General features: G+C 29.9%; 5 protein-coding genes across 10 annotated transcripts in view; 2 read left to right on the top strand and 3 right to left on the bottom strand.

The window, feature by feature from the left end:
* The first annotated feature begins 91 nt into the window (after nucleotides 1-91).
* Nucleotides 92-6649, top strand: FANCI (Fanconi anemia complementation group I). The gene is given in 22 exon segments (XM_085484297.1): nucleotides 92-306; nucleotides 380-663; nucleotides 737-904; nucleotides 983-1203; nucleotides 1314-1510; nucleotides 1590-1726; nucleotides 1789-2009; nucleotides 2111-2466; nucleotides 2548-2674; nucleotides 2805-3112; nucleotides 3193-3384; nucleotides 3468-3628; nucleotides 3689-3865; nucleotides 3942-4096; nucleotides 4200-4396; nucleotides 4479-4646; nucleotides 4743-4920; nucleotides 5099-5315; nucleotides 5397-5469; nucleotides 5593-5736; nucleotides 5836-5934; nucleotides 6000-6649. Coding segments are annotated over 22 exon segments (4044 nt in total). The 5' UTR covers nucleotides 92-222; the 3' UTR covers nucleotides 6180-6649.
* Nucleotides 5795-7558, bottom strand: ytr (U4/U6.U5 small nuclear ribonucleoprotein 27 kDa protein yantar). Its single transcript, XM_029299429.2, has 4 exons — nucleotides 7462-7558; nucleotides 7072-7182; nucleotides 6844-7010; nucleotides 5795-6713 (listed from the first exon to the last, which is right to left on the bottom strand). Exons 2-4 carry the CDS (start codon nucleotides 7179-7181, stop codon nucleotides 6517-6519), a joined length of 474 nt encoding a protein of 157 aa, XP_029155262.1. The 5' UTR covers nucleotide 7182; nucleotides 7462-7558; the 3' UTR covers nucleotides 5795-6516.
* On the top strand, nucleotides 7552-9329 carry LOC114928344 (protein lifeguard 4-like). Its single transcript, XM_085484295.1, has 6 exons — nucleotides 7552-7709; nucleotides 7987-8129; nucleotides 8267-8375; nucleotides 8449-8554; nucleotides 8629-8780; nucleotides 8852-9329. Exons 2-6 carry the CDS (start codon nucleotides 7997-7999, stop codon nucleotides 9099-9101), a joined length of 750 nt encoding a protein of 249 aa, XP_085340421.1. The 5' UTR covers nucleotides 7552-7709; nucleotides 7987-7996; the 3' UTR covers nucleotides 9102-9329.
* RpL26 (ribosomal protein L26) lies at nucleotides 9330-11019 on the bottom strand. Its single transcript, XM_029299452.2, has 4 exons — nucleotides 10935-11019; nucleotides 10436-10614; nucleotides 9782-9922; nucleotides 9330-9519 (listed from the first exon to the last, which is right to left on the bottom strand). Exons 2-4 carry the CDS (start codon nucleotides 10601-10603, stop codon nucleotides 9382-9384), a joined length of 447 nt encoding a protein of 148 aa, XP_029155285.1. The 5' UTR covers nucleotides 10604-10614; nucleotides 10935-11019; the 3' UTR covers nucleotides 9330-9381.
* A 542-nt stretch (nucleotides 11020-11561) lies between these two features.
* Slik (Sterile20-like kinase) overlaps nucleotides 11562-16558 on the bottom strand; it is a 16097-nt gene continuing 11100 nt past the window's right edge. For 3 of the 6 annotated variants that reach the window (XM_085484357.1, XM_085484358.1, XM_085484359.1), the window contains exon 12: nucleotides 14094-16475. In XM_085484357.1, coding sequence (XP_085340483.1) covers nucleotides 16173-16475 — 303 coding nt within the window. In that variant the 3' untranslated portion in view covers nucleotides 14094-16172. Of the gene's footprint in view, nucleotides 13829-14093; nucleotides 16476-16558 lie in introns of those variants that run through there. The other 3 variants (XM_085484361.1, XM_029299379.2, XM_085484360.1) reach the window with 2 other exon arrangements.

Below are 16558 nucleotides of genomic sequence, written 5' to 3'. Positions count from 1 at the left end.
ATATCGAAGGTTAGAGCAGAGAGAAACCTGAGAGCGGCCTGATAGTGATTTTACTTATGGGGAGTTTAGAAATTTTCTAGTTTTTTTGCGTGTTTGCAAGATTGCAAGGGCGGGAAATATTGTTGAATGTCATCAGCGAGTCGGAGAAAAGAAAGACGCGCATTTATCTGCTGATTATAGATATCATATTGCACTGCTATATAATTGTAATAATTAATCAAGATGAGCGCAAAACTTAATAGCTTGATTAATCAAAAGGATCGAAAGCAATTACAGGAATTCGTGCAAGAAACTTCGACCGAAGAGGTGAGGATGCATATTTACATGAATCTTATATAAAGTTATACCGATCCTTTATTGAAATTTATTGAAATTTCAGCTTGCGAAATTATTATCGAACGAAATTGACGATCCGAGCATTTCCAAGATATTGGACGAGATCTTGCAGGTGTGCTCCGAATCGGATAAATTATATTCGAAGAGACTTAAATTGGTGGAGTCTGCGTTGAAAGCTTTAGGCAAAGCCAAAGTTTCGATCAGTCATGCGAACAACATTGTAAATCGAGTAGTGGAGGACTTTCCAAACTATCCAAAATTGCATTTACTTAAACTAGTAGATTTCTGTCTTGCCAGTATTCACAATAATGATGACGAGTTTAGAAGGTATGTAAGAAATTGACAGATATTTTTAATATAATTAAAGCTTACGAGGAACTGATTTCATTGAATATTTCAGCTGGAAGGATCTACTGCCCATTCTATTGGAAGTATTAGAAGAAGAGAAATATATCAATTATATGAACGGTGAAGTTACTGGTTCTAAATATAAGTCTATTATTGTTAATAATATATGCAACAGTGCATGGAACACAGAAATAATGCCTTCATTAACAAAAATGTTTAGGTAAATATGTTTGTGATTTTTTATTTAGGAAAATAAATGTATACATAATAACTAAATTGATGATTTTTCTTATTTAAGAGATATAAGCTTACAAAAGGAGGATCATACTACAGTAATTACAGTACTTTGCACAAGAATGCAAGATATACCTCTGGAAGAGGTGCCTCCGTTTGTGCATCAGTCATTAAGATTGTGTACTAATCAGGACAGTAAACTTCTCTTGGAGGCCTTACGAAGATATTTTATGTTATGTTTCTCGAAAGCTAATTCTGACAGTATTGATACCTTTGAGACTATAGGTAAGAAAATTTAATATATGTAGTAATTTGAAATATACATAAAATTTTGTTATATAAAATTTAATTTGATGCGTACCTCTTTATTTTAATCTTAAATTGCTAAATTATAGATGTGATAAATCCCAAGGAAATCCAAGATACTGAAAGCACAGTATTATATCACATATATCAAGCAGCACAATTGAATCACCAGCACATAAGAGACTATATCAAGTATTTCAAAAGTGTGACATATGTTCCTGAGGCTGTATTAGAACCTTTTATGCTTTCTGTATTACTCACAGTTGCTTCTATTGATGAAAATCAGGTGCTAAATTAATACATTAGTTTCCACACATTTTAATGTTTATGCTTTTAACATCATTGGGTTAATATATACATTATAGATTTTCGAAATGCTACGAACAATCATTAACAAACAAAAGGAAAATGACGACAGACGGAAGAATAGCGCGTGGTTGAGAAAGTTGATTCCTGATTCTTGTAGTATAATGACTATAATGGGAAATGTCATCAAAGCAAGGTAAAAATATATAGCATAAGTATGTCAGAAATAATTTAATATCGAATTTTTTTAATATACAGTGATAGGGATCGTCATTTAGTATTGAAAGGTCTTGTAGACCTAGCATTTGTTCTTATGACTATAGAGAATAAGTCAAAAACTGGCACTCATCCTTTATGGAAAGTTGCTATGAAAATACTTCAAAAGATCATGAAAAAACATCATGAAACGGTAGCGACAGTATTCCAAATATTGCTCGATAAGATAATCGCGGGTGGATCGAGTATTTCTCAATACACTGGTATGTTTTTTTTAAATATTCTGATGTAAAAAAAATATAATTGTTAATCGCAATTTAAAAGTATTAACAGCTATTAATGTCGATTGTTTATGTATTTATAGATTGTTTAACATACATGTGCCAGAAATTAACTGTTCTTATGTTGGACCATCAAGATTCTGTAATAACTTTTCTCGATCAAATCTCATTTATTCCCGGAGAAGTTGCCATTTTCATCGTTTCTGCGATCTTTCCATTGATAAAAGTCTCAGTTACCATAAGAGAACATCTGATAATAACATTGAGGAAGACTCTTTATAGAAAAGGTACGGCAAATCGACAAATGGCGGTTAGCGGGATTTTAGAAATGCTAAAAAATTTAAAGATGCACTCTTTAAGTGGCCTCGCGATGAGTTCGAGTCAATACATTAACAATTCGTCGTCGACTGGCACAAGTTCTGCATCCATTCTGACTCAGGTTTTATTAACATTTATCTCAATTATTATTGTAAAATTTACAATGCCATAAAATTATTATACAAGATTCTCTGCTTTGCAGGTAACGTTAGAAAGAGGTACTCAAGCAACAAAAACTTCTTACAATAGAAGTTTATATTACGACATATTGGGTATTTTAAGAAGATGCTTTACTCATGAATGCGAAGTTAGATTACATTTATACAACGGTGCGCAAAATAAAAGAAATTATTACATATTTTTTGTTTTATATTAAATTAATTCACATCTAGTCAATTAATTAATATCATTAATAATATATTAAAATATTAATATAATTAATTTTGTTTGATCGCCTAGGTTTATACGAAGCCGTATTAACGAATACTGAGGTAGCGGAATATGTATTGGAAATGTTATTGCCGCATTTTAAAATGTTCTTTGAAACGGACGAGAATGTCCTGATTCCGGTTAAACTGGATCTGTGTACAGCTGTACAAGGGGAGGAAGTTATATTGCAAGAACCTCTCGCGGAATTAATATTTGTACTGCAAAAGATTTATATCAAGTCGGCTCTAATAAAATCATCCCTTATAGATGAACTGGCTGTGATTTTAGAATCTCTCTGCAGGCGGATGGCGCGACTTGACATAGAACATTTAAACTTGGTAAGTTTAATAGAAGATTAGATTTTAAATATTTAAATTATTATTTATAATTATTTAATATCTAACTGTTTTCTTATTAGGATGACAAGCTGGATTTAACCAATTCTAGTATCAAAAACCAAGAAAAAATACAAAATGTTTTATTAACGATCAAGATTTATGAAGCTCTTATGTCATATAGGATCGGTGCGTGGTCCGTGAACTGCACAGACACCGCACAAAGTGTTAAAAATCTATTCAAAGGATACACAAAAGTAGTAGAATGTACCAAGGTAATAAAAATATACGATATATAAGAAAAGATAAAAGATAATAAAAATATATCAGTCTAATATAAAATTTTTCATCCTCATAGCGCGTATCAAAGACTAAAAAAGGAGAAGGCAAAAATAAAAAGTCACAAAACGACCCAAATAATACAACAATAAAAAAAACTGGACGACTAAAAAATATAAAGCAATTGTCTACTATTCTAGATCTATCTTCCGTATACAAAAGTTTATCGCTCTTCTACTTGTAAGTATTTTTTGATTATGTACAATTGATAAAAATCTTATTATAATTTTATTACAATAGGAAATCCGTTCCTTGGACGACTCAAAATCAAGTAGATATATTGATAGAACATGATGATTTCTACCATTACATCTTGCGAATACTACTGCAAATCTTACAAAGTGTTAAACATTTGACAGAATATAATTTACGGAAGCATAAAGAACAACATATGAAGATTTATTTTGACATTGGAAAGTAAGAAACATGCAAATATATTATATGTCACATTTATGTTTTTGTGAATCCTAAAGCCCTCTTTTTTACTGCACAGATTATTGTATGATTATATTGTATTGGATATAAAGAAAGCTCTCGATGCAGATGAACAAGGCACTATATTAGCATTGGAATGTTTCAAAGAATTATGCTGTTTAACTTGCGTGTACTTCACTTCCGAATTGCCGCAATTCCTCAATGTTATTATTCGTAAGTATCTAAAGTATCTTAAAGAGAGAAGAGCATTTTCTGTCACATGTGTATATGTAATGTGTCCTATATAATTTCGTCGTGTATAATTTTTTTCTTACAGCTAATAGATCAACTCAATCAGACAATATTAATGGACAATTAGAGAACATGATTGCTGCTCTAAGAGCGAGTTTCAGAACGTTTTTTAGCGAAAGGGAAGAATATGAGGAAAATTCCAAAAAAATACTTGGCATATTGTTGGATACTATACGTCAACTGACGCAAGAGATTAATTTTCACGAAACAAATGGTGATGAAGTCAGTATTATTTTGAAATCAATAATCACTTAATAAATAAATTAAAAATTAATAGGATATGAAATATTATTCTTTCTTTAAGATATTCAACTCGATGATGAAATTCACCCAATTAGAAAATATGGAGTCTCAAGCTTCTTTAACTATTTTCCAAATTCTATTATGGATAGAAGAACATAATAAAGAACATAGCAAATTATTAATTGATATTGCTCTTGCATTGTGCGAGAAAGTGGGTAAAATCGACGAGGAGGTATATATGATTAAAATACAATATATAATATTTCATTGCAGTATGTATCTTGCTGTTATACACGAGGGAAGATGTTAAATATTATTTATGTGTGTAGACTGAACAATAGAAAATGATACATTGAAAATTGTCCATGAAAATATAGCAATACAGCTTTACAATTTGGTAAGCAGTTCAGTAAAAGAAAAGTTGGACAATGTATCTTGGTTACTGATGAGGCTTAAGGCCGAGCAAAATATAGTCTGTCCACCTGGCACGGATCTTGAAACACGTATTTATTTTGCATTGATATTATTGTTAATTTCATATGTTTTCATGGTCCTTCCAACATATAAAAAAAATTAAAATAACGAAAAATAAGAAACAAAAAAATGTTAATCATGCCCCTCCTGTGAACGCCCATGGTATTCTTTGATAATAATGCAATAAAAATTTTGTCAAATATACAGATCAAGAAAAACTGAGAACGCAAGAACGCAGTTTGTGTCGACAATTGTCGCATATTATACAAATACTTTATACATTAGCCAACGTTGCTATTAAACCAGGACCACCCACAGACTTTATGTTCAAAAACTTGCAAATTTTATACAACATACTTGGCAATCTTACAAAATATTTCTATGGAAAGTCCAGTAAGCAAAACGCAGCATTTCAATCAGTCAAGTAAGACTTTCTTATCAGACTTATTACACAAATAGTGAATTTTATAAATTCAATTGTATTTAATTTTATATATGATTTCAGATTTATTCAAGTAATTCAATCGGCCGGAAAACCATTAAAATCTGCATTTTATAATTTAATAACATACATTGAGGTATTTAAATCTCTAAAGTATTATACACACACATATATATATATGTGTGTGTGTGTGTGTGTGTGTATGTATATGTATATATATAATCACATTTATTTATTTACTTAATTTATATATATATAGGGAAATCAAGATGCATCAAAGTTAAAAGCTGATTCACATGTACAAAGAAATAAAATTTTGAAAGAGACCAAGATTATACCCAGTGCAATATTTGAAATTGAACATTTTCATCAAGAAGTTTTATCGCTTGATAAAAAGACTGGAGTAAGTATTGTATTTAAAAAATTAATATAGCATACTGAGAAAGCCATATGAATCAAGATTAATAGAAACAATTATGATATTCGTATATTCATTAACTAGGTTCCACTTGAGATTTACATAAAGCGTAGTGTAACGCGAGATTTTCGTATAAAGAATACGCAATTAACAGAAGCACTAGAGAAGATGAACATTAGCATGGTAAGAATATAAAGAGAGTTAAATATAATTTAAGATCTTGATATTAAGTTTTGTTTCTTTAACAGTTGGATACACAAAACACTCATCGTAGTCCAAATGCATCTAATGCAGATATAAATGATGTCTCTATGGAATCATCTGCAGAATTGCAAAGTTTAAAACGATCTAGAATAAATGATGCATCTCCGGAAGGCTCTATGAAATCACCGCTTTCAAAACGACCTAGAAGATCATCAGAATCTTAAAACAAATACATTAAGATTGCATATCTTATGCATCAAGTTTTTAGATATAAAATTACGTTCTTTCGATACTATTTAATTTTTTTTTTTTTTTTTTTTTTTTGTAATACAAATCTTCAATTACAGCTTAGTCATTAATACAAAGAAAGTAGCACTTTCATTAAGTATAAATATTTTTTTATTATATAATCTAGCATTTATAAAGTTTATGATAACATGTTAATTATCACATTAATTATAGAATTAAAGTCTCATTTATATTCTCTTATCTCTAAAAGTTTGTCTGTGATCACTTCTTTCTTTCTCATAAAATAAGATCAATTTCTTAGAACTATAAGAATTATGCGACAAAGTCTAGAGGTCGATTAAATCCGCCCTTTCTGTTCATATATTGCCTGTACTTTCTTTTCAATATAACATGAACAGCACCCACATCATTTCCATCCACTTTCTTGCCTTTAGTAGTGTCAAAATCGCAAAATCCCATTATTCTCATCATCTCTTGTTCTTCTGGAGTTTTTCCTTGAAGATCCGCTTCTACAATATAATATATCTTAATGAATATATTTCTCTTAATAATCAAGTTAATATTTTTATTGATTTCTTCAATTCAAACATTACGTAGCTAGGAATTATTTCGCAAATGTATATGTGAATATTCAAGCACCTGTGATAATGGGTCGTTCATTAGTTGAAGGTTTTGGTTTCGATCTGTGTTTTGATCTATCACGTTCTCTCGATCTGGATCTAGAATATGACCTTCTATGTCTGTCCCGTTCACGTTCTCGTTCCCTGTCCCTGTCTCTGGATTTAACTCTGTCTCGTTCCACAGATCTATAAATTGGAAAATTTAATTAAAATTAATTTTTTTTTTTTTTTTGCTTCAAATGCTCGCCTTCGTCTTCTCTCTCGCGAACGTCTTCTTCGTCGATCCCTGTCGCGCTCTCGTTCCCGGGATCGATCCCTTCCTCGTCTTCCTGGTGACGGTGTGCGGCTTCGTCCCATACTATTAAATGCAATTTTTTAATGAATATAATAAAGCTTGAAATTAATTGAAGCAGGAAAAAACAGATAATTAATAACAGTTACTTAAAAGATGCATCTTGGAGCGAGGAATAATTTAAAAAGTGACTTTGATAAATTGAAGAGGTTATTTGTACAGTCCTATATAAACATTGGTTATGAATAAGAGATTACATATTTGCGATAAGTATAAATAAAGATTGAACTACGAATTTAAATAATTACATCTTTAATAATTACACTTATTTGTTGTAATTCTTACTTTCGTTTAATTAAGAAAGTCGGAGTGCTTGTTTAAACTTCCCGTCTGTCTCCTTTCTCCTGTCAAATTTATTCTTTCCAGATGGCACTAGCAGTATCACATGATATTTCTACGAAGTAAGGAAATACATACGTATCTTTTCATCGAATCGATTTACATATAATGATGTAAAATAATTGACACTCATTAAAAGTGCAAATTTATCTTGGCAGTTACAATTTTCCTCCTCAGAAGTTTAAAAAATCAAGGTATGTCTTGTAACCATCATATGGAATTGACATTTTGAGCAAATTTCTGACATGGTTATGTCACATATTGAAAAAGAGAGAAATTCATCAAGAAAATTCAATCCTCTTAATATATAAAGTATTGAATCCTTCTCTGTTAATTTTAAGGGAGGTTTTTTACATATTGATCTATCTGACTAATATTTTATGCATGGCATATAAATCCAGACCTTCCCTATGTTTCTTTGAAAGTAATCTAATCCTTATGTCAGTGTTATGTCAAATTGTTTACTTTCAGAGAAATAAAAATGGCTACTGTACCATTAATGTTGGTCGAAGAAGACATTGAACGAGGTGGCAAGGAACAATCTGAACATTCAATACAAACTGATTTTGCATACAGAAACAATGTGCACAATGCAGATATCAACATACGAATGGGTAATTATATATAGCGTTATCGGATTTTGAAGTTAACATATGTTTGTTGTCTTGAAAAATGTCTCATTATAATGTAATTATTTATAATATGAGAATGTATTGCCCTACCTAATATTCACTACTTATAATTTGTGCAGGCTTTTTACGAAAAGTTTATGGTTTATTGAGCATTCAACTCTTGATGACAGTTGTTGTGGCTTCGGTATTTGTAATGAGCTCTACTGTGAAATTATACGTACAGGAAAAGTAAGAATATTTACTTTAATCATATATATTTATTTTTATGAAAAAAGCATTAATTTGATTATTTATTATTTAGCCCATGGACTATAGGTGTAGCATTTTTCTTGACAATGGGAATTTTGATTGCTCTGATGATAAAACGAAGGGATCATCCTGCTAATTTAATCCTTTTGAGCTCATTTGTAAGTATGAGGAAGGATTGATTATTTTCTCTGTTGTATGTAGTGTTTATATAAATTTGCTTTGGAAATTTTAGACATTGGTGCAGGCATATACTGTGGGAATCATAGTGTCCATGTATGATACCACAACAGTTTTGGAAGCTCTCTTTATAACATTGACGGTTTTACTCGGTCTGACAGCTTATACTTTCCAAACTAAACGAGACTTCTCATTTCTTGGATTCGGGTTAGTATATCTTTTTCATGTTGTTTTATTTTTAATACCACAATTATTTACCTTTTTTTTTTACCTTACAGATTATTCATTGGACTTTGGTGCCTCTTGATCGGTGGATTAATACAAATCTTCGTTCACAGTACTGCACTAGAATTAGCCATAAGCATTGGAGGTGCATTATTGTTCTGCTTGTTCATTGTTTTCGATACGCAAGCAATAATGCAGACACTTTCGCCTGAAGAATATATCTTGGCGACGATTAATATTTATTTAGATATTATCAATTTGTTCTTACATATTTTACGAGCTCTTGCAATTTCGAAGCAGTAAGAAAAAGAAAAAGAAAAAGAATTATGTATTATTACTTATATCGTTATGTGCAAAAAGCATAAGTTAAATCTTGTTATTGTGTAATATATGCGTATACGTGCGATAAATTCTCTTTACTTTTTAAAATAAATTTATATTTTTATCTAAGTATATATACTTTTAGGTCCTGTGTAAAACTTGTAAGAAAAATTTTAGTACTAAATATAAGGGATCTGTAAAACTTGAAAATTTTGTTTTTGACATTTTATTGTTGTAAATAAACACAAGAAAATATCAAAATTTACGATGTTTCCATAGCAGCTGTCACGTCTTCTGTATATTTGCCCTTATCTTTGCCTAATGCGGCCAATCTGCCTTTACTTCGCCTATCGATAATCTTCTTACGATCTTTATCCATTTTTAGCTTAACAATAACTGTCTGAAAAGATAATATAATAATAAATTGAATCTGTGTAGAGAGAAACACAAAATTAAAAGAAACAATTATATTGTCAGAGCCACTTTTCTGCATTGATTAAATCAAGCGAGACTTATCGACAAATATACAGGAAAACCCTGTACAAAGTTTCCAAGTCTAGCTATTTATCTAATCCTACGTGAATGGATTTGGTTAAATTCATCATGAATATAAATCTATTTAATATGTATGTTTATTAATTAAACTGCAATTTTGTACTCACCTTGGAAGGATCAATGCCGACGTATACATTTGCACTGTTTGCCTTCTCGCGCTGAATTCGCTCGATGTATATAACAAACTTTTTCCTGTAAACTTGGACAACTTTTCCTACTTGTTGACCCTTGTAGTGGCCACGTACAACCTTCAAATAAAATTCATGTTACACAAATAACTTGTATATCTTACATATTTAAAATTTTTAAATGCAATGTCTCGAAAGTTTTAATCATGAACTTATAAACTAGTAATCTCTTTCATTTACATTACTGGCTTATATATTACATTTATATATCATTTATTATATGTAAGTCAATATATAAGCACCAGCAGGCATATATATTAAATTTATATTATTTATTATATATAATTTAATATATAAGCCCCAGCAGATCTATATATTAAATTTATATATCATTTATTATACATAATTTTATATATATAAGCTCCAAAAGGCTTATATATTAAATTATGATTATGTAGTAAGTATACTTACATGAAACATTATAAAATATATATTTATTAGATATAAGGGATATACAAGTTTTAATATATATATATATATTTTGTTATTAATATATTTTGACATAACGTTATTATTGTGAATGGAGTGATTTGATACGGCAAAGAGAGTATTGTAGAGTTACGACAGACTCACCTGCACTTCGTCATCCTTGCGAATTGGCATCGACCGCACATTATACTTTTGTCGTAATTCCTTGGACAACGGCGCGGACATGAGCCGCCGTCTGATGTGAGAAGGCGCCGTGAAATGCCTCTTTCTGTTCTTCCTGCGCGAGGAGGACACCAGCCGATTGTACTTCATTTTCGTAGATCCTAAGGCAGATGCAATCAATTGCTGCAATCTCGACTCTACTTTCCTCACAAAGATATGTCAAGCAAGACTAGAGTACGTAAATAAAATAAATCGAAACGTGTGTTATATGTGTTACACGTGAGGAATGTCATGCTAAATATCAGGTCAGGTCATATACGATCAAAACTATAATATAAAATAATTGAAAATATCTTCGCGATTTCTTCATATACACAAAATATGTTAATAATGACTTTACGGATTCTTGTTTACGTGCAATAATGCTTAAATTTTCGTCGTTTCACTCAGATGCAGTACGATTAATATTTTCTTCACTCACCGACGTGGTTCGACGCCGCGACGTTAACCGGAAAGAAAATACGCGAAACAGGTTATGAAGTATCTAATGGCTGCTTTTCAATGGACCAATAGACACGCAGAAGTCGAAAAGGAATGGACCAATCAGTGATTGTCGCACGAATTAGACAAATTTTCATACGAACAGGCATGAAAATCCGACAAAGCGGGAAATTCAATTATAAGAAATATTGAGGAAAATAATTATATTAATTATAATTATACAAAATAAATTATAATTAATAATTATAATGTGCAAATATATTTTGTGCTTTTAATCTTTTGTACTCTTCTCCAGCTTTTAATTTCTAAAAACTGATATTTAAAAAATCAGTTTTTTTCAACAACTCTTTTATACTACTATTTTTTATTTAAAATATTTTCTATATATATATTTATTTAATTAATAATGTTTAATAAAAGCGCAGGTTTTGGAAATTTATGTATTTTCAATAAACTCTTACAAATAAATTAACATGATGAATTCAAATTCTTTCATATTTATTATTAATATGAAGAAATATTAATTAATATTAATATGTTTAATGATCCATATGTGGCAGAGGAATAGTAAGATGTAAGTGTTTCGCAAAATTAATCTTCTCGTGGCTTAAAAGAGATATACACAATATTTATTGAAGGAAAAAGAAATCTGCTTCTTAATCAATCATTGTAACACGATGGTATTTATACTAGATTACAGTTCCTTAATATTTAAGCGATTCATCAGAATTCTATATACACGAAACTCCTCAAATAATTGCATATATGCAGAATGTCTCATTTCTATCTATTTTCCTTTGACCACATATTTTGTAGACTAAAATTTAAGTCTATAATCTCGATATTTCTTTAAAAAATAAAAAAAAAAAAATAAAAAAAAATCAAAGGCATATTCGACGTTGGAGACATTCCGTATTGCAAAACTGATCCACGTCGTAGCGGTACAATTTATACAATAAAAAAAGTTATTTCGTTTTATACAAGTACTCTTTATCTACAGCTTGCATTAGCCACGCATGCTCGTTTTAAGTATGCATTATGAGAGAGATTCTCAAGAATGTCATCAGGCTACACAACCATGCAAACGTACAATGTATATATATTTGGTGTTATCCTTTGATTTTTAGTGCAATGTAAAGTCTCAGATTACTTTGTTCCTCACAATCAGGAATAATAATTATTTCTACTCGTAAGAAGTATACTATTTAGAATTTCTATGAAACATTTTTACAAAAATTTTTAAGATTTTATCGTAAAATAGGCTTACATTATTTTCAGGAAATGCAAATTTAAATTCACATTTCCAGAAAATAATATAAATTAAAATTAATTTTATAATAAAAATAAAAGATTTATATCATATTTTAATAACAATTAAATATCATGCGTTAATATCACGATGAAATTAAACAATTTACGTGACATAATTTCAAGCGTATAATTTAATTTCCACATTAAAAAGATATAGTGGAATTTTAAGGAACAAAGTAATTTAAGTATACGGATATTTACTAAAATATTCGTCTGAAGTAGAATACTCGCGTTGTTACTATAAACTTTTTTTTTTATAAATAACGTAACTATAATCGAACATGGTGACTACAGCTTAACATTATTACATGAATTATTATACCATGTACATAATTCAGCAATTCTATGTATATCTAATACCTCAAAAACGTGATCAAACAAGTCAGGCGATCTGTATTAGGCCTTATACTGCACTTTTTCTCTCTCTTTCTTATCGCTATTATATAATCACATGTAACAAATATTAGAAGTTTCGCGATACGCCCTAACAGCATACTCGAATTGAGTTGAAAGGGCATAATTCTCTCTCTTTTTTTAATATAGAAAATATACATTCCACATACCTACGGATTGCATATAACTGTAAAATTATTACACATTCTCTATAAACATACGTACATGCGCAACAATAGTCTCCTTTCTTAAAGTTATCATCTGTTAACTGACGGTTAACGAAGTTAACTTTTATATGTTATATAATACATACGAAAAATATGCTTTTTATATACCCAGTGTTAGTGTCTTTCACACTGCGATAAGACTCCAAGATCAGGTATGGGCGGATAAATTTAAGTATACCAATGTATATATCGCTATATCATGATATATAAATTATATAACAATCTATACATATATATATTTTTTTAGATAAAATATTGCTAGTATCAAATTGTATAAACTGGCTTTCGTAGCGATAATTTACAAAATATTTCTTTTTGCATTTTTCGGAAGTTCTGTATCATTGCGAGAAGTCGACACTTATTTCTGTAATTTTGCAATTAAATATAGTATTTTTAATTCAAGTTACATGATGAACAATTACTGACTTTCTCAATATCCAAGAATTATAAATGTGTAACGTGTAAAAACTTTCCAAATGTTTTAACAGTACCACTATTGTTCTCATAGTGACTCAATTAATTATATATATATATATATATATATATATATATATATATTTAATATATTATAATATATAAACAAAAGCCGCACCTAGATAGAAATTATTCAGTTCCAGAACGCGTTATCGCGACATTATATACATGTACGAAATCATAATGATAGTCGATATGCAGAAACGTACTAACTATTCAGTTTCACAGTTTGACGTTTAAACATATTATAGATCACGCGCGCGCATGTATACTTTTGTACACGTTCTCTCGTAAATTTCGAAAGCCTTCAGCTTCAGCCTTCGCTTACGGAAGACAACGAACTACGCGTAGACTCGGTCGTATGATGCGTCAAGTCGGGAAGATCGGCTGGCAAGCATAAAGGTATCGCACTAGGACCATAAATCGCCTCCTGTTCCTCCAGTTGTAAGGCGAACTGCTCTTCAAGTTTCTGTAATGTGAGAGAAAGACATTTAGAAGATTTTTATATGCATTGTGAAATAATATAATTATAATTATAAGAGTGTAGAACTTATCTTGTGTCTAATTAGCAATATAATATTATGTATGCGAGTGTTTAAAATCTCTAAAAGGGAACAAGTGTGCGGAAACAAAAATCGAATATTTTATATTTACAGAATCACTGCAAACGCGTGTGAAGTATGGTCCAACGATGTTTTACAACAATATTATGGGACTAACCTTGTGATATAACACTTTGTACACAGCTTTGAAATCCGAAACTTGTGGAATCTCTTTTTAACTTTTCAATAGGATTTTTCTATAGGATCATATATATGTATATTATTCAAGTAAGGACTGTAATATAAAAATAGTGTATATGCTATTAAACAATCATAGTTATGGAACCCGTCAAGGAAACCGTTCATTACACCTAACTCTAACACGTAACCACTTACCCTGTTATTTCCAAATTTTAACCATTTAAAGCTTACAATAAAGCATAACATAATTTACGACACGTATGTGTGATTATAAATTGAAATACATAGACAAAGCTACATGTTGTACAAAATGTAATTTTTACACATAATTCCACAAAAATGTATATACACCATGAGTTGTATCTTTTTTATGCTATTTATATTTTCATAAAATTCCTCCATGTTAATTTTTAGCTCGAATCTGTACTTTTAATACATATTAGATACAAATTTATTAATAGTGCTTTTTCCTTCTTTCAAGCACTTTTTACTCAACAGATTTTTTCTCATCAACTACAAATTGCACAATTTAATGCAAATAAAAGAAAAATAGAAAGAGAAAACAAAAACATTAACACACAGATCATACTTTACATAAATCTCAAGAAATTAAAATCTAACTGTAACTGTGCATATTTTTTCCTACTCTTGGACTCATAATTAACGAAGAATAAATTAATATGCCATATTAAATCATACGATTTCATTTTAAATATATACGGGGCATTTCAGGAGGAATGCTCAGCATTCCATATTCATGATTGTACATATAATTTTAAGCAAAAAAGTTTATATATCTTTATAACTGTTTAAATAGGACACATGTTTATATAAACTTGTTTGCTTAAAATAATGTGTACAATTACGTTCTAGAATAATCATTAATATAATCACATTAATCTAATCTAATAATCATTAAGCTAATCATTCCTCATGAAACGCCCTCCTGTATATACATATATTTCTATATCCCGCAAGTTATTTCATATACAAAAACTATATAGTTACTTATCTATCAAGTTATATTAATAACTTTTTGTAATTGACACATAAAAGATATGTATGTATACTATATCTAATCTATACATCTCAATGTAATCAATATAATAAATAATAAGATATCAATAAGAATAATAAGAACCTAAATCTATGGCATTATTGTTAAAAGCACCAATTAGTAAAGGAAAAATTATTTTTCTATGGTTATTCAGAGGAAAGTTACATAAATATGGAATCTTATAAACGTTTGAAAGAAAGCTGTACAAGAATACATTTGTAATAAATATTTGACACGTCTCAAAATTATTTAGATGATTTAAAGAATGTTCCATTACTGATACGAACTTTTTTTATTTTAGACTAATGATATATATACAGAGTGTTAAAAACTTAGACAATCGACAAATCTTGAAGGAAAAAAGAAAACTTCAAAATAAACATTTTTTGTTAAAACTAATTTTTTCTAAGCATTTAGTTTTATACTACATAATATGAGATATGAATTTATGACTTTTCATTTGTCACTGTTGTATTAAAATTAATAGAGGAATTTTACTATAAAAAGAGTGAATTACTTTTATATGACTTTTCATTTGTCACTTTTGTATTAAAATTAATTAAGAAATTTTACTGTAAAAAGAGTGAATTACTTTTATGTATTTGTTCCGCGTGTTTTGTTCAAGATTAAAATATAATTTAATTTTTCCACTTATGTTTGTTTATTGTATGTAGGATAAAACTAAAAATGTCGTAGAGAAAAATAGTGTTAAATAATAATGTTTATTTTGAAGTCTTTTATTTCCCTTCATTTGTCTAATTTTTTAACATCCTGTATATATATATGTATATGAACACACATATACTAATGTGTACAAATGCATGCATACAATACACGGAAATGAAGCTTGCCAATCGCAGAAGCTTGGGAAGACTTGGAAATTTACAAATGTGTATACGTGAAGAACTCTGTGCCTTTGAGGAAGTGCAAAGGGAAGAAACATCTCGTACATATACACTTTTCCTATGCAACATGAACGTATTATTATAAGATAGGATGATTTAGAACAGATACTATCTACGAAAAGGCGGTACTAGGTCTGGTCTAGAGTGACTTCGCGAAAGCGTGCCGTTCGACGCGAAGGAACTCGCGTCCGAAGCACTAATTTTTAGCGACACCCTAGGTATAGTAAAAGACGGAGAGGTGGGAGTGGAACGCGGTAAGCGTGGAGATCTCTTCCAAGTGTCGGAAATTACGGTTTTAGAGTAGTTAAGTAAGGGAAAAGAGAGACCACTAAGAAGACCAGAAGAAGGCAAATAGTCTTGGTAGAGCTTTTCCAATGCTTCCATTTCAGCCGCCAGATCAGCTTCTATCTTCTATAACAGGTACATCAAGACTTATTTCAGACTTATAGTGTTCGATGCTTTGTTGCGTTTAAACTTTAACTTTAACCGAAGTG

Source organism: Nylanderia fulva, unplaced genomic scaffold (genome assembly GCF_048542155.1).
Source record: "Nylanderia fulva isolate GAGA-0341 unplaced genomic scaffold, ASM4854215v1 Scaffold3, whole genome shotgun sequence".
Lineage (NCBI taxonomy): Eukaryota > Metazoa > Arthropoda > Insecta > Hymenoptera > Formicidae > Nylanderia > Nylanderia fulva.
The sequence above is the reverse complement of the archived record's forward strand: the minus strand, read 5'-3'. Positions and strand labels throughout refer to the sequence as shown.